This window comes from Canis aureus, chromosome 6, assembly GCF_053574225.1.
Source record: "Canis aureus isolate CA01 chromosome 6, VMU_Caureus_v.1.0, whole genome shotgun sequence".
NCBI lineage: Eukaryota > Metazoa > Chordata > Mammalia > Carnivora > Canidae > Canis > Canis aureus.
The window spans coordinates 48,095,966-48,115,970 of NC_135616.1; the positions used below are offsets into that span (position 1 = coordinate 48,095,966).

Genomic DNA, 20,005 nt, shown 5'->3' on the forward strand with positions numbered 1-20,005 from the left:
TATGCCAATGAGAATAGTTTTTATAGACATCTGTCTTCAAATTGGCATATGCATACTGCTTGAGATACAACTCTTCCTAAGGGCTATGCAAGGACAGTTTTAGGAAAATAAACTCCTAAATTCTCAACTTTACTTGTATTTTCTCATAGAAACCAACTCCCTGTGATCCAGACCCTCCCTTTCTCCATAACCCCTCTCCCACATCCCACAGAATAATACACTCCTTACCTGTCCCAAATCTTATGGTGGGAAATTACCAGGAAGGGGTGGGAAGAAATCCCAGGATGCCAAGTTAAAATATTGATGAGGAAGCTGGGGGAGTGAATGACCACTCAGGTGTTTCCAGTTATTTGCTTTTAACAAAGCTGTTAGTTGGTAGATCATTAAATATAATTTTTTGATAATCACCACTCTGTGATTTTTGGTATATAAATTCAGGACAGTTCAAATAATTGAATATGGAGGGTATGTTCATATAATCAATAAGAATTGAATATAACAAAATTCCTTCTATTGCATCTATATATATGTGTGATAAAGAAATCATTAACTTTATAAACAGGAATAGCAAGAGAATGTATCCTTTAATCTCACATTGGTAATAGTAATTTGTGCATAGGTATATTCTTTGTGGTGAAGGAAAGCTACACTGATCACTTTAAGAGATATATTTCAAATTAAGTTTTTCACTTTTAATATTTAAAAAATATTTTGATCAACTAATAGCTCAATCTATAAGATAATTTTGTAAACATTTAGAACCTTGTTATCCAAGAAATTTAAAAATTTCAATATCTAAGTACATTTTTTGTTGAAAATAATAAGGCAAAAAATTTAAAATCTTTCGGCTAATATATTACACTAGAATAAAATTTTTAGGGGAAAAGTTGGATGGAAATGTAAGTTTAAATGATTGATCATTGCTTGTGTGTGTGTCTGTTGATATATATCTGTATATATACATAGACACACATATATACATACATATACATATATACACATACATAACGGGATATAACTATGAAATCACTAACATATTTATGAATTACTGAATTTATTTGAAAGAATAAGGTGAGAGTTTTATTTTTAAATGTTTATATTTATATTATGCAACCCTTTAAACTTAAGGTGAAAAAATTTAGAATAGCTTTTTAAATATATGGGAGTGCACAGTTTTTTCAGAATTCCATCAAGGAAAGCAATAGGAAAGGAAACTGAAGATTTTTGCTGTGGCCCACAGCCAGCCACAGAAGGCACGGGTAGGTCTGGAGCAGACTTGGTCATGCCTGACTTTTGTGCCTCTTCACACATCTGGAGTCTGACATGCTTGCCAGAATTCCAGGAGGGCTGCTTTGCCTTTGTAGAAATTCCTCCTTCCTTCACCCCTATTCTATCTTTGAAGATCCAACTTAAGTATTACCTCCTCTGACACCATCCCCATAGCATAATCCACTGGAATTTTGCTTTTTGGGGTTTTTTGTTGTACAGTAAACATATGATTTTGTATCATCTTTCTTTGTCCTCAAATGTTGCAGAGTTGGTCTTGAATCTACAAGAATGTTCAGTATTGTAGTCTCCTCAAGGGTAGGCACCACATGTCTCTGGTGTCTCCTAGAAGACCCTACTTGGCACAGGGAGACACACTTAGCACATATGTGATCAGTCTGCAGCTTTGCAGGGAGGGCAGGGACATCATACTGCTCCTAGTAGAGCTTGTGTGAAAAGGTGGATAAAGGCAAAATTATGGGTTGCAGACTCAGCCAGTTCCAGGTTCTCAAAACTCTCTACCTCCTATTGGTTCCTTATCCCTGTGAGCCACAGAACTCCCTTTCCTCAAAGAGGGATACTGTATATAGTGTGATTATTATGAGGCCTCACCTACAATGGGCGCTCCTTTTGGGGCAGACCCCTTCCCCTTCCCTGTCCACAGTGTTAAGGAAACAGAGAATTAGGCTCTACATCAAGTACATGTATGTAATTGCATGTATGTATGAAGTATGTATGTATGTATGAAGTATGAAGTACATGTATGAATTGTATGTATGAAGTAGTTGTAAGACAGTCCTGTCATTCACATTCTCCAGCTTACAGCAAATAATTTTGACTCAGGCAAGACCAAGTCTTGAGTAAATAAGTGTTGTTAAGAGGAAAAAAAAAAAGATGTAGTTTAAGTCTGCTCAAATGGGTTACCCTAGAAGACTGAGTCAGTCTGACTAATAAGCTTGCCATTTATTCCTGTGCAGTAGGGAAGGCCTGAGAAATTCAAGGACCATCCTAACTGGTTATGGTACTGAATGTCACCAGCTGAATTCATGCACTGGAAACTCATCATGCTTGCTATGATATAGGCATAGTCAAAAAGTGTATTATATTTAAAAAATCTCTTACCTCTTTGACCTAAACAATAAGAGGAAAAACTCACCACACTCCTATACCCTGATGGATCCTCCCTCACATCTCTGCACTGTCTCTCTCCTGGATAGCATGCTACTAGTTTATTTGTTTGACTTGATTACATGATCTTTCTTATCCAGTGGACTGTCAGTTCTAGGAGGTGCTTGTGTCACTCCCTTCTTTGTACTTACTTGCTAGCACACTGATTGACACATATAGATAAGCAGTAAATAGTTACTGGATAAATAAAAAAAAGAATGAATGACAACTAAAATTATCCTGGCTTATTGCTTTAATAATAAGGGCTTATTTATTTATCTGTAGAGTATAATGGGATTTGCAAATACAACATATTTGCAGCAAGTTTGTCCCTAAGAAGAATTAAATCATATTCAAGGTACATTAACTAAAAGTTGAAGGCCAAAAACTATATTCTAACATTTAAAGGTAACTATATAATTACCATTATATTTGATAAGAATGTAAACTACATAAAACCAACAGTATCTAATCTCATTAGAGTCTCATTATGCTACTATCTTTAGGTTTTTGGTTTCCCTCTGGGAAAATTATCAGTTAAAGTAATGACAGTATCACTCTTTAGGTAAAAATTTAGTGAGGTGAAAGTTGATGCTTAGTTCTGAAGGCAGCATATCCAACTTGATATTTTCCTTGCCTTCAGAATTACTTAATATAATCTGAATGTAAGTCCATTATTTGTTGCTATAGCACTACTTCCTGAAATATTTCCTTCTACCATATTCCAAAACCCTGTCTTCTTCCAGTCACTTACGTATTTATTAAATATTCATGTATTCAATGAACATTTATTGAATACCACAGGCATCAGACACGGGGAATTATGGTGCTCCCCTCCCCACCAAATAACAAATCTGTCCTGGTTTATAAATGAATATTATCTGTATTTTGCCAAAGGCTTTTTTTTTTTTTTTTAAGATTTTATTTATTCATGATAGTCACAGAGAGAGAGAGAGAGAGTCAGAGACACAGGCAGAGGGAGAAGCAGGCTCCATGCACCGGGAGCCCGATGTGGGATTCGATCCCGGGTCTCCAGGATCGCGCCCTGGGCCAAAGGCAGGCGCCAAACCGCTGCGCCACCCAGGGATCCCCTCCAAAGGCTTTTTGAATCTAGAATCTCTTCATTTCACACCATTACAGTGAAAATTTTATAATGCGAAGGAATTTTCAATTTTATGAAAACAAAACTAAAGTCTAAAGATATTGTATGAATTGCCAAAGTCACAAAGCTATTTAGTGGGGAACTGGGATCACTCCAGGCTTCCTGGAGCCCCACTCCAACACTCCTACCTACTTATCTGGCACAGGTCTTATTTTCTTTTTTTTTTCTTTTTTTTAAATTTTTATTTATTTATGATAGTCACAGAGAGAGAGAGAGAGGCAGAGACACAGGCAGAGGGAGAAGCAGGCTCCATGCACCGGAAGCCCGACGTGGGATTCGATCCTGGGTCTCCAGGATTGTGCCCTGGGCCAAAGGCAGGTGCCAAACCACTGTGCCACCCAGGGATCCCCACAGGTCTTATTTTCATTCTCTGTTAGAATCACTTTTTCTACAGTCTATCTTGATTCACTCATTCAACAAATATTTATGCCAGTGTGTTCTGGGGTGCTCACAATTTCATTTTCTCTCCAACTTCTGCTCATGACACCTCGTAGTTTTAATCTCTGTTAATGTCATCACTCTCAACCCATCACATAGGTTAGAAATCTCCAAGTTATTCTTGACTCCTTTCTCTCCCTCCCTCTTCACATTCAATAAGCTGATGGGTCTTGTTGATATTAATCACCAAATGTTCCTGGAATCCAGACTTTGCCATTCATATCTTTAAAAGTACTCTAATTTAGGCCCCGTCATTCATGCTTGGACGACTGTAGTAGCCCTCAAGCTGGTCTCCATGCACTGGCCTGGGATGGGAGTTCTATACCACTGCAGGAATGAGTATTTTTTCAGAGTAAAAAGGAGGAGGAGGAAGAAGAGAACTTAACTGTTGTCACTTCACACTTAGAAAACATGACAGTAAAAAAAAAAAAAAAAAAAAGAAAGAAAGAAAACATGACAGTAACAGGTTTATAATTCATCATTTTATACAGGAAAAGTGGTTTTAATTTTGTTTTTTAAAGAACAAAGAAACAAAAACCTTTAGCAAGAAATCAAAAGCCTTTCTCCAATGGCTTCATTGGCTCCTTCTTATTATTTCTTAAGATATTTTATTTATTTATTTATTTATTTGACAGAGATAGAGTGAGAAGAAGCAAGGGGAATGGATATAGGACTTGATCCCAGGCCCCAGGGATCATGACCTGAGCTGAAGGCAGTTGCTTCATGGACTGAGCCACCCAGGGGCCCTTCATCTGCTCCTTCTAACCTCCTTCTTTATATCCTCTGAGCCCTGGTACCTCTGAATCCTGCCATTTTTAGACCCTTACATGTTCTCCATGCTCTGGTACATAATTCTTAATTATTCCTGGAATGCTTCTCCGGCCTGGTTCACAAAGGCCCCCCGTTCTGTGACTCCCATGATGCATTTACACCTCCCACCTCTTACTGTTGTTTTCACAACTGGGTTCCCTCCAAGCATCTAGATTTCTGCATTTCTGTTATCCCTAAACCTCTGGTGTTGGCAAAGAGACTGGCACATAACTGTAGATGCTCAACAGAAACTTGTTGAGTGAATAAATTACTCTCTGGAAAGAGACAGGGAAATAAATGAATAATGCTGTTTAAGTATACGCAGAGAAGTCCTCACTACCTTGTCAGCAATCTTGCTCAAGAACAATTCATAGGCTGACATCTGCTTAGCAGAAAGGCTAACCCAGCCCCCTGCATACTTTTACCTTAACTTTGTCAGTTCACTCTTTTGAAACCCACTTCAGTTTCACCTTTAATCCTGAGTCAGATGCAACTGAGAAAAGGTCAAATCAAATGAGACTCAGTGACTCTGTTGACTGTCTTCAGAGTTTCTCTCTGGCAGAAAGTTTAACACAGTAGCTGTATCATTGGGGCGGTGCTGGCTTTAGGGCTTTTATTTTTGTCCTGCTGCAATCCATCTGCCATTTGTTTTCTTTTCTGGGTAAATGTGTTTCCAATAAAAGTTCCTGGGGACTGTGAGGCATTATTCCTCTTAGATATGTCACTCTTAGAGCACCTTGCTAGTTCCAGACACTCTAAAATATCTCCAGTGGACAGTGTATCCTCTGTTCTGTCCATCTGCCCCTGCACCATGTTATACTGTCCCACTTTCTCTTCTTACAGGGATCGTTTCCATTACCACCCTAACCGTGCTGGCCTATGAACGTTATATTCGCGTGGTCCATGCCAGAGTGATCAATTTTTCCTGGGCCTGGAGGGCCATTACCTACATCTGGCTGTACTCACTGGCATGGTCAGGAGCGCCTCTGCTGGGCTGGAACAGGTACATCCTGGATGTACATGGACTAGGCTGCACTGTGGACTGGAAATCCAAGGATGCCAACGACTCTTTCTTTGTGCTTTTCTTATTTCTTGGCTGTCTGGTGGTGCCCATGGGTGTCATAGTGCATTGCTATGGCCATATTCTCTATTCCATTCGAATGGTAAGTTGAAACTGCAAATGCCCCTCCCCTAAACCCTTTTCAGGGTGGAAAATTCTGTGTGGAAGAGAACCAAACTCTTCCTACACGATTAGTGGTTGTCTGCAACTAGAACAGTTCTAGGGACTTCCCACTCGATAGAATTGTGCACTGAGTCACTCTAAAAGACCAATGAAGAATAACATCTACTCTTTCTTTGCCACTCTCTAAACCACAAGGAGGAAGGAAAGGTATTCTAGACAGACAAAATCAGTAACAACCAAGAACACCTGCATTCTCTAGCACTCTTAGAATTAAAGAACTCTAACCAAGGAAATTCCACACTTCCCATAATTTTATTCATTCAAAGGTCACATAAACCCATGAGAGCTTAGTGCCCATATTTTGTCCGGAAATCACTTCTGAATCGTAAAGCACAAGAACAGACCATAAGCAGGTTTCCCACTGAGTGCTAGCAAGGAGTCTAGAGTGACAGTGTGGGGCACACTCCACATGCCAGTCTCCTGCTTTGGCCATATATGTTTTTCTTGCTCACTCACTGTGTCTTCCTGTTTGTGTCTTCCTTCTTGAGAACCTCTGCTCATCCATCTCCTGTGCACCCTGCTAAGCGCTTACCTTCTAACTTCCACCTTTAAAAAAAAAATCAAACTTGGCCACATGCATCACTTTAAATCATTACCCACTGCCCTCAACTTCCACATTTGAACTTACTTCAAACACCTATTTTGTAAAAATAAAAAAAAATCCCCACATCAATCTAATGATTGTTTTTACCCATGCCTGTAGTCAAGCTACAAAGAGGAGCTGGAGGAAAGTCCCTCCTCTGCCCTGCCCCAGATTCCCAGTGTCCATACCCAGATGTACTCTCATCAGTGTTTAGTACGTTTGGATCCCTAGATGGTCCACTCTCACTACAAATCCTCAGTGCTCATTTTAATCTCTTGTCCTATCCCCCATTCATTCTAACCAAATAATCATGCTTATTTATTGGGCAAAAGAAAACCATTATCAAGAAATTTCTCAATTCCCTGTCCCTCTTTATATAATCCTCTCTGTTCAGGCTCATTCTTAGGTCTCTCTCTTCAGTTATGGGGTCATGGAAGAGATCTTAGGACCAAGCTGACCCTAGATTCTGCTTTTCCCCCCAATCCCATTCTCTGCCCTAGGGACTGCTCTTAAATAATAGTTTCCTCTTTAAATCACATCTCCAATCTCTCTCTTACCTCTGGCTCCTTCTCTTTAGCTAATTTAATACAAAGCAAAATCTACTTTTGACTCCATCTGGCTATCAATTTATTGCTCTCCTCACTGGGGCCAGGCCGCTCAAAGAACCATTGGTGGTTTTGATGCTATATTACCACTCAATAAGCATTCATTTGGCCAAAATTTTTGAACATATAGAATGCACCAATTACTTACTATTATGAGCTGAATGTTTCTGTCTCCCCAAAATTTATATATGGAAGCCTTAACCCCCAAATGATGGTATTGGAGATGGGGTCTTTGGGAGGTAATTAGTGTCATATGATGTCATCAGAGTGGGGTTCTCATGATGAGATCAGTGCTCTTATAAGAAGAGGAACAAAGACCAGTGGCTCTCTCTCTTGTTTCTCTGTGTTTCTTTTGCCTCCTTCCATCCATCTCTCCATCCCTCCCTCCAACTCTCTTTCCACCATATGAGTACACAGAGAGAAGGAGCAATCTCAAAGCCAAGAAAAGGAGTCTCATACTGAAACCTACCTTGCTGACACCTTGACCTTAGATTTCTCAGCTTCCAGATTTGTGAGAAATACATTTCTGTTGTCTGAGGCACTCAGTCATATCATTATGGAAGTCCATCCTGACTAAGACATTTACTAAGCTCTGAGGGTACAATGTATATAAGATATAGCCCCTGCTTCAAAGAGTTTGTAGTTCAATAAATTTCACCTAACATATATTTTCTCAACTCCTTGCAAATTGGAGCCTCCTTCCTTAAGCACACTGTCATAGAAACATCCACCATTAAGGCAATCGATGATCTCTGAAGTGTTAGATCCAGTGGATACATTTCTCTCTCTTTTTTCTTTTCTGGTATCCATGGCATTTGACACTTGTGGCATTATTAACAACTTCCACTGAATTGTGTTTTTCTCCTCTGTTTCTAGGACCCCATTCTCTTCTATTGCTGTTGCTGACTTTCTGGCCCATCTTCTTGGTCTCTGCCAAGGGAGGCTTCTGGTGGGCCTCCCAGCATTCTGAGTGTGTAGATTTTTTCTCATACTACACACTGGCCTTAGGCCTCTCATATGCTCTTAGGATTTCCCCTTCTAACGATAGGTTGGTGACTTTGGAATCTCTATGACCCAGGGTGTTCTGACCTCTGTCAGTTCCCATGGTCAGATGCCTATTGCACACCTCTACTGGAATGGGCCCCAGACTTATCAGATTCTATGTGCATAAAGACAAATTGGTCATCTTTCCCCCCAGATCTGCTACTCCTCCATTCCCTTTCTCAGTGAATGGTCACTATGCCTCAGCCAGAAGTGAGAAAGTAATATTTGACTATTCCTCATCCTAGTGAGTCTCCCCCTACACTCAACCAATTATCTATTTTCATCTATTCAACCTTCTATTTTTCATTACATCCTTTTCCCCCTTCTCCTGTTGCCACAGGCTGAATTCAAAAGGGCCTTAGTTTTTCTTTCTTTATTCTTGCTTTCTTCTAATCCATTTTCTCCATACTTCCATCAGAGTAATTGTTCTCAAATGCAAATTTTCTCCTATCACCGCCCAGCTTAAAATCCTTTAGAGGTTCCTCTGCTTTGATGATTAAAAATAAAGCCTCCAAGTGTGACTACCAAGGTCCTGCATGGTCATCTCTTGTCTGTGTGTCCAGCTTTATTTCTTCACATGCCTTCCCTGTTGTCACCTCAGGCTCCAGTCAAGTGCAATATTTCTTGTTCACAGAACTTGACACGTGTACTTTTACCACTTTATCATAGCACACTTCCTGTCCATGGAACACTCTGTCCTTCCTCTTTACTTGGCTGCCTCCTGCTCACCACAGAAGGCTGAGCTCCATATCTTCTTGACTTTACCTATGTCTGAATCCACTACCCATCCTATATATTCCCATAGCCCTTTTTGGTCATCTCCCTCATGACATGTATCACCTATGAAAGCAGTCTGTGTGCCTGTTGCCCTCAACATACAGTGAATTCCTTAAAAGCAGAGACCCAGTCTTATTTATCTTTTGTACTTATAGTTGGAACAGTACTTTCATACAATAGTTGATCAGAGATTATTTTTGGAATGAGTTACAGTGTCCACAGGAAGGGGAAGTGGTACAAGTGTGATGAGATTTGACACTAGACCACAATATTCTCCACTCATAATCTGGTGACACCAGTACTTCTCTTTACTTATCCAGAGGGGTCACTCGTAGCAGTGATCAAGACATAGCTTTTCATATGAGAAGAGGACTCAGAGTAAAGTTTTTGAAAATCTACAGGTGTCCAGATCAATAAGCACTATTTATATAGGCAGAGAACACTTTTTATGGAGAATGCTGGGGGATTTGTTATAAATGGTTCATCCTTTAGAACAAATTAAACTGTGCATATGCTTTTGCTTCATCCATAGAAATTTTGAAAAATACCCACAAATCATTGAATAAATAGGGTGAAGTAGAGCTCTTTATTTGGAAAATGTTGAAAGAACAGAGTAAAGTAATAGAGAATGATAAAGCAGAGAGGCCAAAAGAGATAAATGAAAAATAATGAAAACTTCACATATACAAATCCAAATAATCCAAAATGTTAGTCAGAACTGTATCCTTATATCAAGAAGAAACTGGGCTTTCCCAGCCTAATATTTCTTTAAATTAACTTCTCTAGCATGCATGTAATTCCAAGATGATAAATGAGTGCTCTGCTTTGATAAATGGTGAGAGGATGGGGACTGAATTGCCCAGAAAGGGTAGAGACTGTGGGGGCCCTTGATGGTGGGGAATTGGGCTGATGATTGAGCCCAATTGAGCTGATTGAGCTGTGGTTATATTACTCATTAACTGAAACTCTGAGGAGCCTAAAATCATGATTTCAAATATTCTGTAATATCTTAAAAGTACAAATGCAGGTAAGTATGTTATTTTCAAATATAACTCCAATGTAAATAAATATTTAATCTTGAACATAATCCCTCAATGTCATGTGTGTAGAACTGGGACCCAACTTCTGTTAGGTCTAATTCATTTGAACCTCCTTTAATCTTGACTCAGAGGAAGTAATTGATTGCTTAATGTCACACAGGGGGCAAAAGTGGTGAATCTGGAATATGGGCCCAGACCTAATTCCAAATTGAAAGCTTTTACTACAACTCCGCAACACTCCTAAAAACTCTAGGGAAAATCTCCCACCCCCAAAAAAATGCTGTTCTGAAAATAGAATAATATCCTATCACATTAAATAAAATTTACTTTAAATAAATTTTTAAAAAATAGAATTGCAGGGATGCCTGGGTGGCTCAGTGGTTGAGCACCTGCCCCTGGCTCAGGGCATGATCCACGGTCTCAGGATGGAGTCCTATGTCGGGCTCCCTGCCTGAGCTCTGCGTCTCCCTCTGCCTATGTCTCTGCCTTTCTCTCTCTGTGTCTTTCATGAATAAATAAATAAAATCTTAAAAAGATAGAATTGCACACATAGGTAATAATATCTGACTTTGCAACCATGCCTATACATCCCCTCTACTCTATAGAAATTCAATCATTTTAATTATCCATATTCTATTCTGTAAATATGAATACATGATTCTACTAAGAATATAGTTTCTTTTTTTTTTTTTTGAGATTTTATTTATTTATTCATGAGACACAGAGAGAGAGAGAGAGGCAGAGACACAGGCAGAGGGAGAAACAGGCTCCATGCAGGGAGCCTGACGTGGGACTCGATCCGATCCAGGGTATCCAGGATCATGCCCTGGGCTGAAGGCTCAGCGCTAAACAGCTGAGCCACCCGGGCTGCCCAGAATATAGTTTCTTAATATAATTTTAGATTATATCAATAATTTAACTATCGATTCAAATATACTTTTAAATATTATAAGCACATGTTCTACCTGATTTATTTGGAATTTTTTCCTTAATTTTTATGATAATGCTAGAAATAAAAGGAACACTTAGAGTTTGTTGAAATAAAATTTATAATAAATTTTATTATAAAGCTCCCAGTTTAAAATTACATACTAAGTACAATCAGTATCCAAGATACCTTATTTTAAATATACAAAGCATTGGTATTTTTGTTGCAAAATTAGCTTTTTAGAGTGGTCAGAAATAACCATTTTATTTAAGAACATACTTTTGATGTAGAGGAATATTATCCATTTCCCCTTACTAACAAGTATATCATAGAAGGAACTTCTAAAGAGCATTTGTCTGAGAAACCCAAACAACTTTCAGACTATATGCCATTATTCCTTAGTGCTTAATAGGGACAAATTAAGAGCAGATATGCTGAGTTTATAGGAATGTGGCTACAAGTCTTTTCTGCATCTCAGCCCTGATAAAACCAAACACAAGCAAGGCTCCATCAAATCCCACTTTGTAGTCGTTAGCTGTAAGTTGGAAGTTACCATAGTTTCCAGCAAGAATTCACTTAGGAATTAAATTTCATCGAGACCAGCTTAACTTTGCAGAACTGATAGCACATATTTGCTGCCTGGTTTGAGATGTTGAGAATTATGGTCTGGATAAGTGTTTCCTGGACCATGGAGAAACTGTTTCCAATTTATCAGGACTCTTTTGGGCTATCTTTAGTGACTGGAAGATCTAGGCGAAATAATTTATTTTATTCTTTTTTTAAACAGATTTTATCTATCTATCTATCTATCTATCTATCTATCTATCTATCTATCTATCTATCTATCGAGCGCAGTGAGCAGGGGGAGGGGCAGAGGGAGAGAGAGAATCCCAAGCCTACTACACACTAGGTGAGAGCCCAATGGGGTAGGGTAGGGGTCTCAATCTCACAATTGCAAAATCATGACTTAAGCTGAAATCAAAAGTCTGATGCCCAATGAACTGAGCCACTCAGGTGCCCCCATTTTATTCTTCTTTAAATAAATTGGAAAGCAGGGCACCTGGGTGGCTCAGCGGTTGAACATCTGCCTTCGGCTCAGCGCGTGATTCCCAGGTCAAGGAATCGATTCCCACATGAGGCCTACTTCTCTCTCTACCTATGTCTCTGCTTCTCTCTCTCTGCATCTATCATGAATAAATAAATAAAATATTTTTAAAGTCAATTTAAAAATAAATAAAATTAATTGGAAAACATTAAAAATCCCTAAAGGATCGAAGAGGCTCAGTGGCTCAAGATACTATGTTAAAGATGCATAGACTGAGACCCAAAGAAATTAATCTGGCTGGGACCAGCTGCAGATTCTTGGATCAGGAATTGGCCCCAAGGTACTGTTGAGTTGTCCTTCCACTAAGGTGGGCCCTGGAATATTTTCTGAATACATATCATCAAAACAACATGAGAAAAGGGTTCTTTCATTTTCAATTCTTTCTTTCTCCTTTCTGCAGCTTCGTTGTGTTGAAGATCTTCAGACAATTCAAGTGATTAAGATTTTAAGATATGAAAAGAAGGTGGCCAAAATGTGCTTTTTAATGATATTTATCTTCCTTATCTTTTGGATGCCTTATATTGTGATCTGTTTCTTGGTGGTTAATGGTTATGGACACCTGGTCACGCCAACAGTATCTATTGTTTCATATCTTTTTGCTAAATCAAGCACTGTATATAATCCGGTTATTTATATCATCATGATCAGAAAGGTAAGCATGGTAAAAAACACATTATTTTCACTATGTAGATGTGGTTGTTGGAAAATACACTTTTATAGAGATTAATCAGAACAACTTCAATGATAAAAACCTAAATCAAGAATTTTAAAGGAAAATAAAGGACTCAGGAATAAGATATTCTCAAAGAAAATAATAACAATTCTAAGATCTACCAAAAGATCTTGTTAAGTAAAATTCTATTAAAATTAATATTTAATTCATCAGGAAACACATCTAGTGAAAATAATAGCCACAAAGTTAATAATTTGCTTAAAATTCTTACTATATTATGGAAGTTATACCCATTATCTTCACAAAAATACCATAAGATAGGCATTAATATTATTTATTTATTTATGAATTATAACACAGGTTCAAAAAACTTAAATGACTTACCTGATCAAGGAATTGTTGGTGCCTGGATTCCATCCTAGTTTGCTTGAATACCAAAGTCCATGTTCAAAGCTACCTGCTTAGGGTTGCAGTTACCATTATTCACATGCCATTGCCAGTGTTTAGCTCAAATTAATTCCAGAAACTCCTCTAGATCTAATGGGAAGCTTATAATCTGTTTTTGTGGTAGAAAGGTTTTGACTTGATGTCAGTCATGACTATGAGAACCCCCATTATGATTGCTGTCAAGCTAAGTTTCTGTTTCAAAGTTTAAAGATCAGAGAATTTAAAAGTTATGAATAATAGCTAATTATTCTATTGGAATTTTTTTATTTTTTTAAAGATTTTATTTACTTACTAGAGAGAGAGTGATAGAGCACAAGTAGGGGGGGAGGATCAGAGGGAGAGGGAGAAGCAGACTCCCTGCTGAGAAGGGAGCCCTCATGGGGCTTGATCCCAGGATCCCAGAATCATGACCTGAGCCAAAGGCAGTCATCTAACCAAGTGAGCCACCCAGGCACCCTTATTTTTATTTTTAAGAGTTATTTATTTATTTATTTTAGAGAGAGAGAGAGAGCACAAGAGTGAGGGGCAGAGGGAGAGAAAGGGGCAGAGGGAGGGAGAATTTCAAGCAGACTCTGCTCTGCCAGGGAGGGCCCAACTCCAGGCTCAATCTCACAATCCTGAGATCATGAACTGAGTAGAAAGCAAGGGTCAGATGCTCAACCAACAGTGCTACCCAGGAAAAAGTAACAGGTCATACTACTAACAGCCAATAATAGCTGCTTTGGCTACTAATGCTCAAGAGTTTGGAATAAGAGCATTTTCTTAATTAACCTTATAATGTTCACCGCTAAATCTCCCTCTTCTTTTTTTTTAATTTTTTTTTATTGGAGTTCAATTTGCCAACATATAGCACAACACCCAGTGCTCATTTCCCCCTCATTGCCCATCACCCAGTCACTCCAACCCCCTGCCCAAATCTCCCTCTTCTTACTTTCATATAGCTTTAATCTCTATTCACTGATGGTATTTCTTTCTCTTTAATATTGCTGTCATTATTTATCTATTTACTTAAAACCAGAGAATTTTAACTTAGAGTCCTTAAAACCTGAAAATTACTTGAATTGGCTTCAGGAGAGCCATAAGAATCCTTGAAACTGGTCATAACACTTTTTAGGAATATGCACATGTGCATTTTTCTAGCAAGATAGTTTGTAACTTTAATTTTCTGAATACAAGTGTAAGACCTCCATATTTTAAGAACTACCACTTCAACAGGCAAATAATTACATTTTAAATATATTACCTAACAGTCATTTTTTGTGTTCTTTCTCTGGACCAGTGGGCCATATGTCAGTTCTTTTAAAATTTTACTATATATACACCATACCAGGAGAGTTTGTAAACAAAGTGCATATTCAGATTTGGTATGCCTGGGTGTCTAAGAGTCTGCATTTTATTTTATTTTTTTCAATTTTTATTTATTATAGTCACACAGAGAGAGAGAGAGAGGCAGAGACATAGGCAGAGGGAGAAGCAGGCTCCACGCACCGGGAGCCTGACGTGGGATTCTATCCCAGGTCTCCAGGATCGCGCCCTGGGCCAAAGGCAGGCACTAAACCGCTGCGCCACCCAGGGATCCCCAGATTCTGCATTTTAATAAGCTCTCACATGCTCCCCGTGTTTCTGGTTCTCTGAAGCACACTTTAAACAGGAAGTCTAAAAGACACAATAAACTAACAAACAAAAACAAATAAAACAATGGTCTTTATCCTCAAAGAGCTTAACATTTATGTGAGAAAACTTTGGCATACTCTATAATAATGTATCTGTAGCACTTCGCCTGATATAGCAAACGCTAGCTTGATGAATAGACAGTCTCAAGCAAATACTTTTAAATGTGAATATAAAGTAAATGCTAACTTTATGTATAAATGAAGTTTAAAGAAGACAGAAATCAGTGTAGGTAGTTATATTCTTCATTGATATTTCCTGATCTGGGAAAGCCCATGTATTAAGCTTTTGTTTTTAAGGGGATAAAAGTTAAAATAAGTAACTTTTTATTTATATGATTTATTGGTCACGACAGACTGACTATTGTAACAAGGAAATTTACCATTTCAGTGGATTAATAAGAAAAAGGTTTTGCTCATTTATTTTTTAAATATTTATTTATTTGAGAGAAAGTGAGCAATTGCGGGGAGGGGCAGAAGGAGAGGATTTCAAGCAGACTCCCTGTTGACCACAGAGCTGCCCATTGGCCTCAATCTAAAGACCCTCACATCATAGCCTGAGCCAAAACCAAAAGTTAAAAGCTCAACTGACTAAGTTAGACAGGTACCCCAGGGTTTTTTGCTCATTTAGATCTGGGTCCCAGGGATCCTGGAGGGCAGGGGATCTGTCTCATACAGTTCTGTAGGAATCTAGGTTCCTTCGTGTTGACTTAGACTGACCTCTAAGGTCCAATAGGAGGGGAAGAGCAGGGAGGAGCCCCTGAAAGGGAGCTGAGAAATATGTTTCAGTGCTGTGCCCAGGACAGGGGGAGAATCATGTGTGTAGTATTTTTTCCTGCAAATGGCTTGTAATCTCTATAGAAAAAAAGAATTCTTTACCTAATCCAAAGAACTTTAGTGAGTACAGCAGACTGTGAACTCTGCAGTAAGGGCCCTGTCAGTCTTTGCTGACCACTGTATTCCCAAATTGTAGCACAGTGGCTATCACCTAATAGGTGCTCACTGAATATTTGTGGAATGGATTAATGTTCAAATTCCTTAAAGAAAAAAAATTTCTTAAAGAAACAAATTTAGTTGCCCTCAAAGATGGTACATGCAACTTGATCCATGGAGATTATAAGGTATTATAATATTTCCATATGATTTTTTTTAAAGAGAATTATAATAAACATAAAACTCCAGGGTTATTTAGGTACATATGAGCACTGCTACCTAAACCAATACCCATACCAGCTAACAATAAAAAAGAACAACCAAAATTAAAGTCAACTAATTTTATTGAATATAAATCCAGATTAAGGGCCAAATTTTTACTTAATATTCAACTTTATTTTCTCTCTGCCCAGTTTCGAAGATCTCTTTTGCAACTGCTATGTTTCCGACCGCTGAGATGCCAAAGGCCTGCTAAGGACCTACCAGCCAATGGGAGTGAAATGCAGATCAGACCCATTGTGATGTCACAAAAAGATGGGGACAGGCCAAAGAAAAAAGTGACTTTTAATTCTTCCTCCATTATTTTTATCATCACCAGTGATGAATCAGTGTCAATTGATGACAGTGACAAAACCAGTGTGTCAAAAGTAGATGTAATCCAAGTTCGTCCTTTATAAGAAGGAATAATGGTAACATAAGATGAGGCCTTATACTGGAAATCACTTCTAGACTTCCATTATAAGAACTGTTTTGGAATCCTCATTCTATGTAATAATTGTTGGGGAGCAAAAACTTTCCTCTACCCTAAAACTTTCTTCTGCCTGGTGTGGGAATTAAATTGATATATGAGACAGATTAACAAGAGAAAAAAAAAGTTTAATTCTATGTGCATGAGGCCCAACAATAAAATTGAGACCTGAAGAAATGAGCAAGGCATGTAGCTTTTATACATTTTAGACAAAGAGATATAAATCTGTAAGAATTGACGGGACAAAGAAAACTCATGTTTAGGAACTTCAATTAGTAAAGAATTCTAAGTAGGATTTGAACTGCAGTAGTAATTTAATAAAAGTAACAAGATTTGTTTATGTAGGTTTTTTTAGCCCTCAGTTCTCTGTCTCTGATGACACAGATGTCTCTGTACCTCATGGTGTAGGGAGATACCTTTCACATAAGAGATTTCCTGCTTTCAGGGACACAAATGAAGGACAGACTGTCCTTTTTGCATTTGGTATTTCTTAAGTAATTTTAATTCAAATTTGTGGCATACTTTGAGGCAGCCTGCCCCGGGCCCCCACAATATTAACAGAACTTTTGTGGCCCAGCAGAAAATCTGCATTACCCATATGCTTTCTGGACTCTGGAAGTAACTGAGCAAGACAAATTGTTTTAATTCAATGGGTGCTTTCCATTATGAAAAACCACTTATGGCACAAGATGGGCATCTGATACCATCAACTTCTAACATGTTGGAAATTTTCATCTCAAATATATTTTTTTAAATGACACTTTTTTCCAAGGCACATAATACATTTTTCTCAAAAATACTTAGGTGTATTTATAGCTCAAAAATAGCTTAAAAATAACTTTGTGTCATACATGTGTGAAATCACTAGGAAATTTCAAATTTTCTGTAGTGTTGGATCCTAATCACTGTCACATCCTATGTTGGACCAATCAAATTTATCAAAAAGAAAATTTCAGGGTGAAAAAGAAAATCAGCACCCTGGCTTCCTCTGAAACAAAAGACTTGCTATATATGCAATGTGATAAAGAGGAGCTTCAAGATGAATGTGCTGGTGAGCAAGCTCCAGAAAGGATATTATATTAAAAGCAACCCAGCAAAGAAAAGGTGGTGAATTTCAAAGTAATCATGGAGGCTAGGGAATCATACATCAGCAGAGGATGTACATGGAAAGGATATGTTGATGGCAGATATGTATTTCCATATGTTTCATTTCAAACATAACTTGGTTATGAAAAGATTATTCTCTTTTTGACAATTTGCCACAATTTTGTCAAGAGTTTTTGGTTTGGAGAAGGAATTCCAAGCAAAAAATGAAACAAACCTACATTTGAAGGGATGAAAATAACTGTAAAACTGTACTCATAAAATGTATTATTTATCTTTTTGCTCTTCAATCAGTCTACTGGTTAATCAATGCTCAGTGTTAGTGATGATGCCATTTTCCCATGAGTCATTGTTTAGACTAGACACAGCTTATTAGAACTCAAAGATTTCTTTGACAATATAAAAAAGAAACTAAATCATTTTATTTTATTGCCTAGTTTTTATTTCTTAGATGACTGTTACTGGTGTAGTATCATCATAATTAATCATGTTTGAAAGACTTCTGAATGATTCAGTTGGCCTACTGAAGAAGGAAGAACCAAAGAAAATGTGCTCACAAAAAGAACTTTTCAAAATCAAGTTTATTGCTGGTTAGTAAACTGCTTTGAGAGTCTCAAATGAAATAATTTCTATGAAAACAGTCTTCCCTTATTTCCTTTCCACTCTGTTGTATATATCAATGTTTAATTTGTAAATAAAACTCTTCTTATTCTTCACTTAGTTTGGCATTAATAGCCCCCCCCCTATTTTTTTAATCTTCAAAAGTTAATACTGGACTTTGAGGACTGTGAAGTAAAATTAGTTCATTTTGTAACTCTCCAGAGTGCCCTAAATGCCTCATTTATACTTCCAGTTTTGGTAAATGAAGCCGAGTTCTATATTGGGTAAGTTCCATCCAGGTGATCAAAAGTGTACTTAACATGTTAGGGAAATCATAGTTTTTAGTTTTTAGTCCTATCAATTCTTATTGATTCAGTCCTATCATGACCTTAATTATGTCCTTTAAAGAGAAGATGTGATCAGTGTCTTCCTTGAGGCCTCTGGCACTTTATTTTTTGAGAAGTGAAAGTGTTCTTAGTCATTGCACTTTTATATTTAGAATGACCACACCGATGTGTAGGTTGTGGGAAACCTGTGCTTTCCAACTTAAAATGGTAGTTTGGGGTTGTTGTGTCCCCCCGCCCCCCCTCCCCCAATAATCACAATAAACACACAGAGAAATTCTATACTGAATTTAATTATAAGCTGACATACTTTTTACTAGTGAATTAAATATGATGACGGAAACATGGTTTTGACCCTTAGTTTTAGTTACAAGAAATCCAACTATTTGCCACTTCAGAATCTTTATATTAACTGCTAATGACATTGGGAATTTTCTCTAGTGACCCCATGGAGTTTGCAGGGAAACACGTCCTGTTTTCTGGAAGTGAGCAAGCCAGTCCCATGGTCTTCTGAAGTAGTGTAGGGGTCTCAGTGACATGGCGCACATAAGTAGGTATGTACTACCAATGGCTATAAGTGTTCCAAAGAAAAAGAGTCCTTTGTTTATCACCTGTAAAAACAGCAAGAAATCTCATTTTATTTTTCAGAGACAAAAATCTTAAAAGACTTCATTCTTGAACAACCAAGGGGTTTACAATGTCTTCTTTGTTCTTTAACCTAAAACAGCAATTTAATTGCATGACCACTACAATGGTTGGTAAGGCCAGGAATTTGGAGATTCACTCCACTGTCTTTATCCTCTCTTACCCTTCCCAGAAATAACTGAATCCATGGGTTCTGTATAATGAATTCTTAGCAATCCACCTTTGTATAACCATAAACACACACACACACACACACACAGAGTTTAGAAAAAAAAGAATTCTGAATGCTATCTTAGAAGAGTACTGTGCTGAAGCCACAAGTGATTCAGTCACTGCTCAGACCCTGCACAAAGTCTCCATGAGAAGAGTGATTGGCTCGGTGATACTAAATGTCCCGCACTTTCACTGCCTGTCACTGTCGTTACCCTAGCAGACTTTTAACTCCTTGAGGGCAGAGTTTGTATTTTATTCATTTTTATAGGAATAAATCTAGATTCCTTCTAATCTAGTCTCCACACAGCAAAGCATTCTTTCTAAAATCCACACCTGAGTCTATTAGCCTCAGTTAGTCTCTCTCCTTCTCTAGACATAATAATCAAAATGCCTGAGGTCCTTCTTACCCTTCCAGCTGCATCACCAGCCATTGTCACACACCTGCGCTGCCTTCCAGCCC

The 20,005-nt window shown here is 38.0% G+C and overlaps 2 protein-coding genes across 2 annotated transcripts in view; one reads left to right on the forward strand and one right to left on the reverse strand.

The window, feature by feature from the left end:
- OPN3 (opsin 3) overlaps nt 1–18,459 on the forward strand; it is a 45,838-nt gene extending 27,379 nt beyond the window's left edge. Inside the window, exons 2-4 of the mRNA XM_077901492.1 lie at nt 5,687–6,006; nt 12,569–12,820; nt 16,305–18,459. Of these exons, the coding sequence (XP_077757618.1) occupies nt 5,687–6,006; nt 12,569–12,820; nt 16,305–16,568 (836 nt within the window). The 3' untranslated portion in view covers nt 16,569–18,459. The remainder of the gene's footprint in view (nt 1–5,686; nt 6,007–12,568; nt 12,821–16,304) is intronic.
- Nucleotides 18,460–18,960: 501 nt separating this feature from the next.
- KMO (kynurenine 3-monooxygenase) overlaps nt 18,961–20,005 on the reverse strand; it is a 54,188-nt gene continuing 53,143 nt past the window's right edge. The window contains 2 exon segments of the mRNA XM_077901485.1: nt 18,961–19,164; nt 19,167–19,298. Of these exon segments, the coding sequence (XP_077757611.1) occupies nt 19,096–19,164; nt 19,167–19,298 (201 nt within the window). The 3' untranslated portion in view covers nt 18,961–19,095.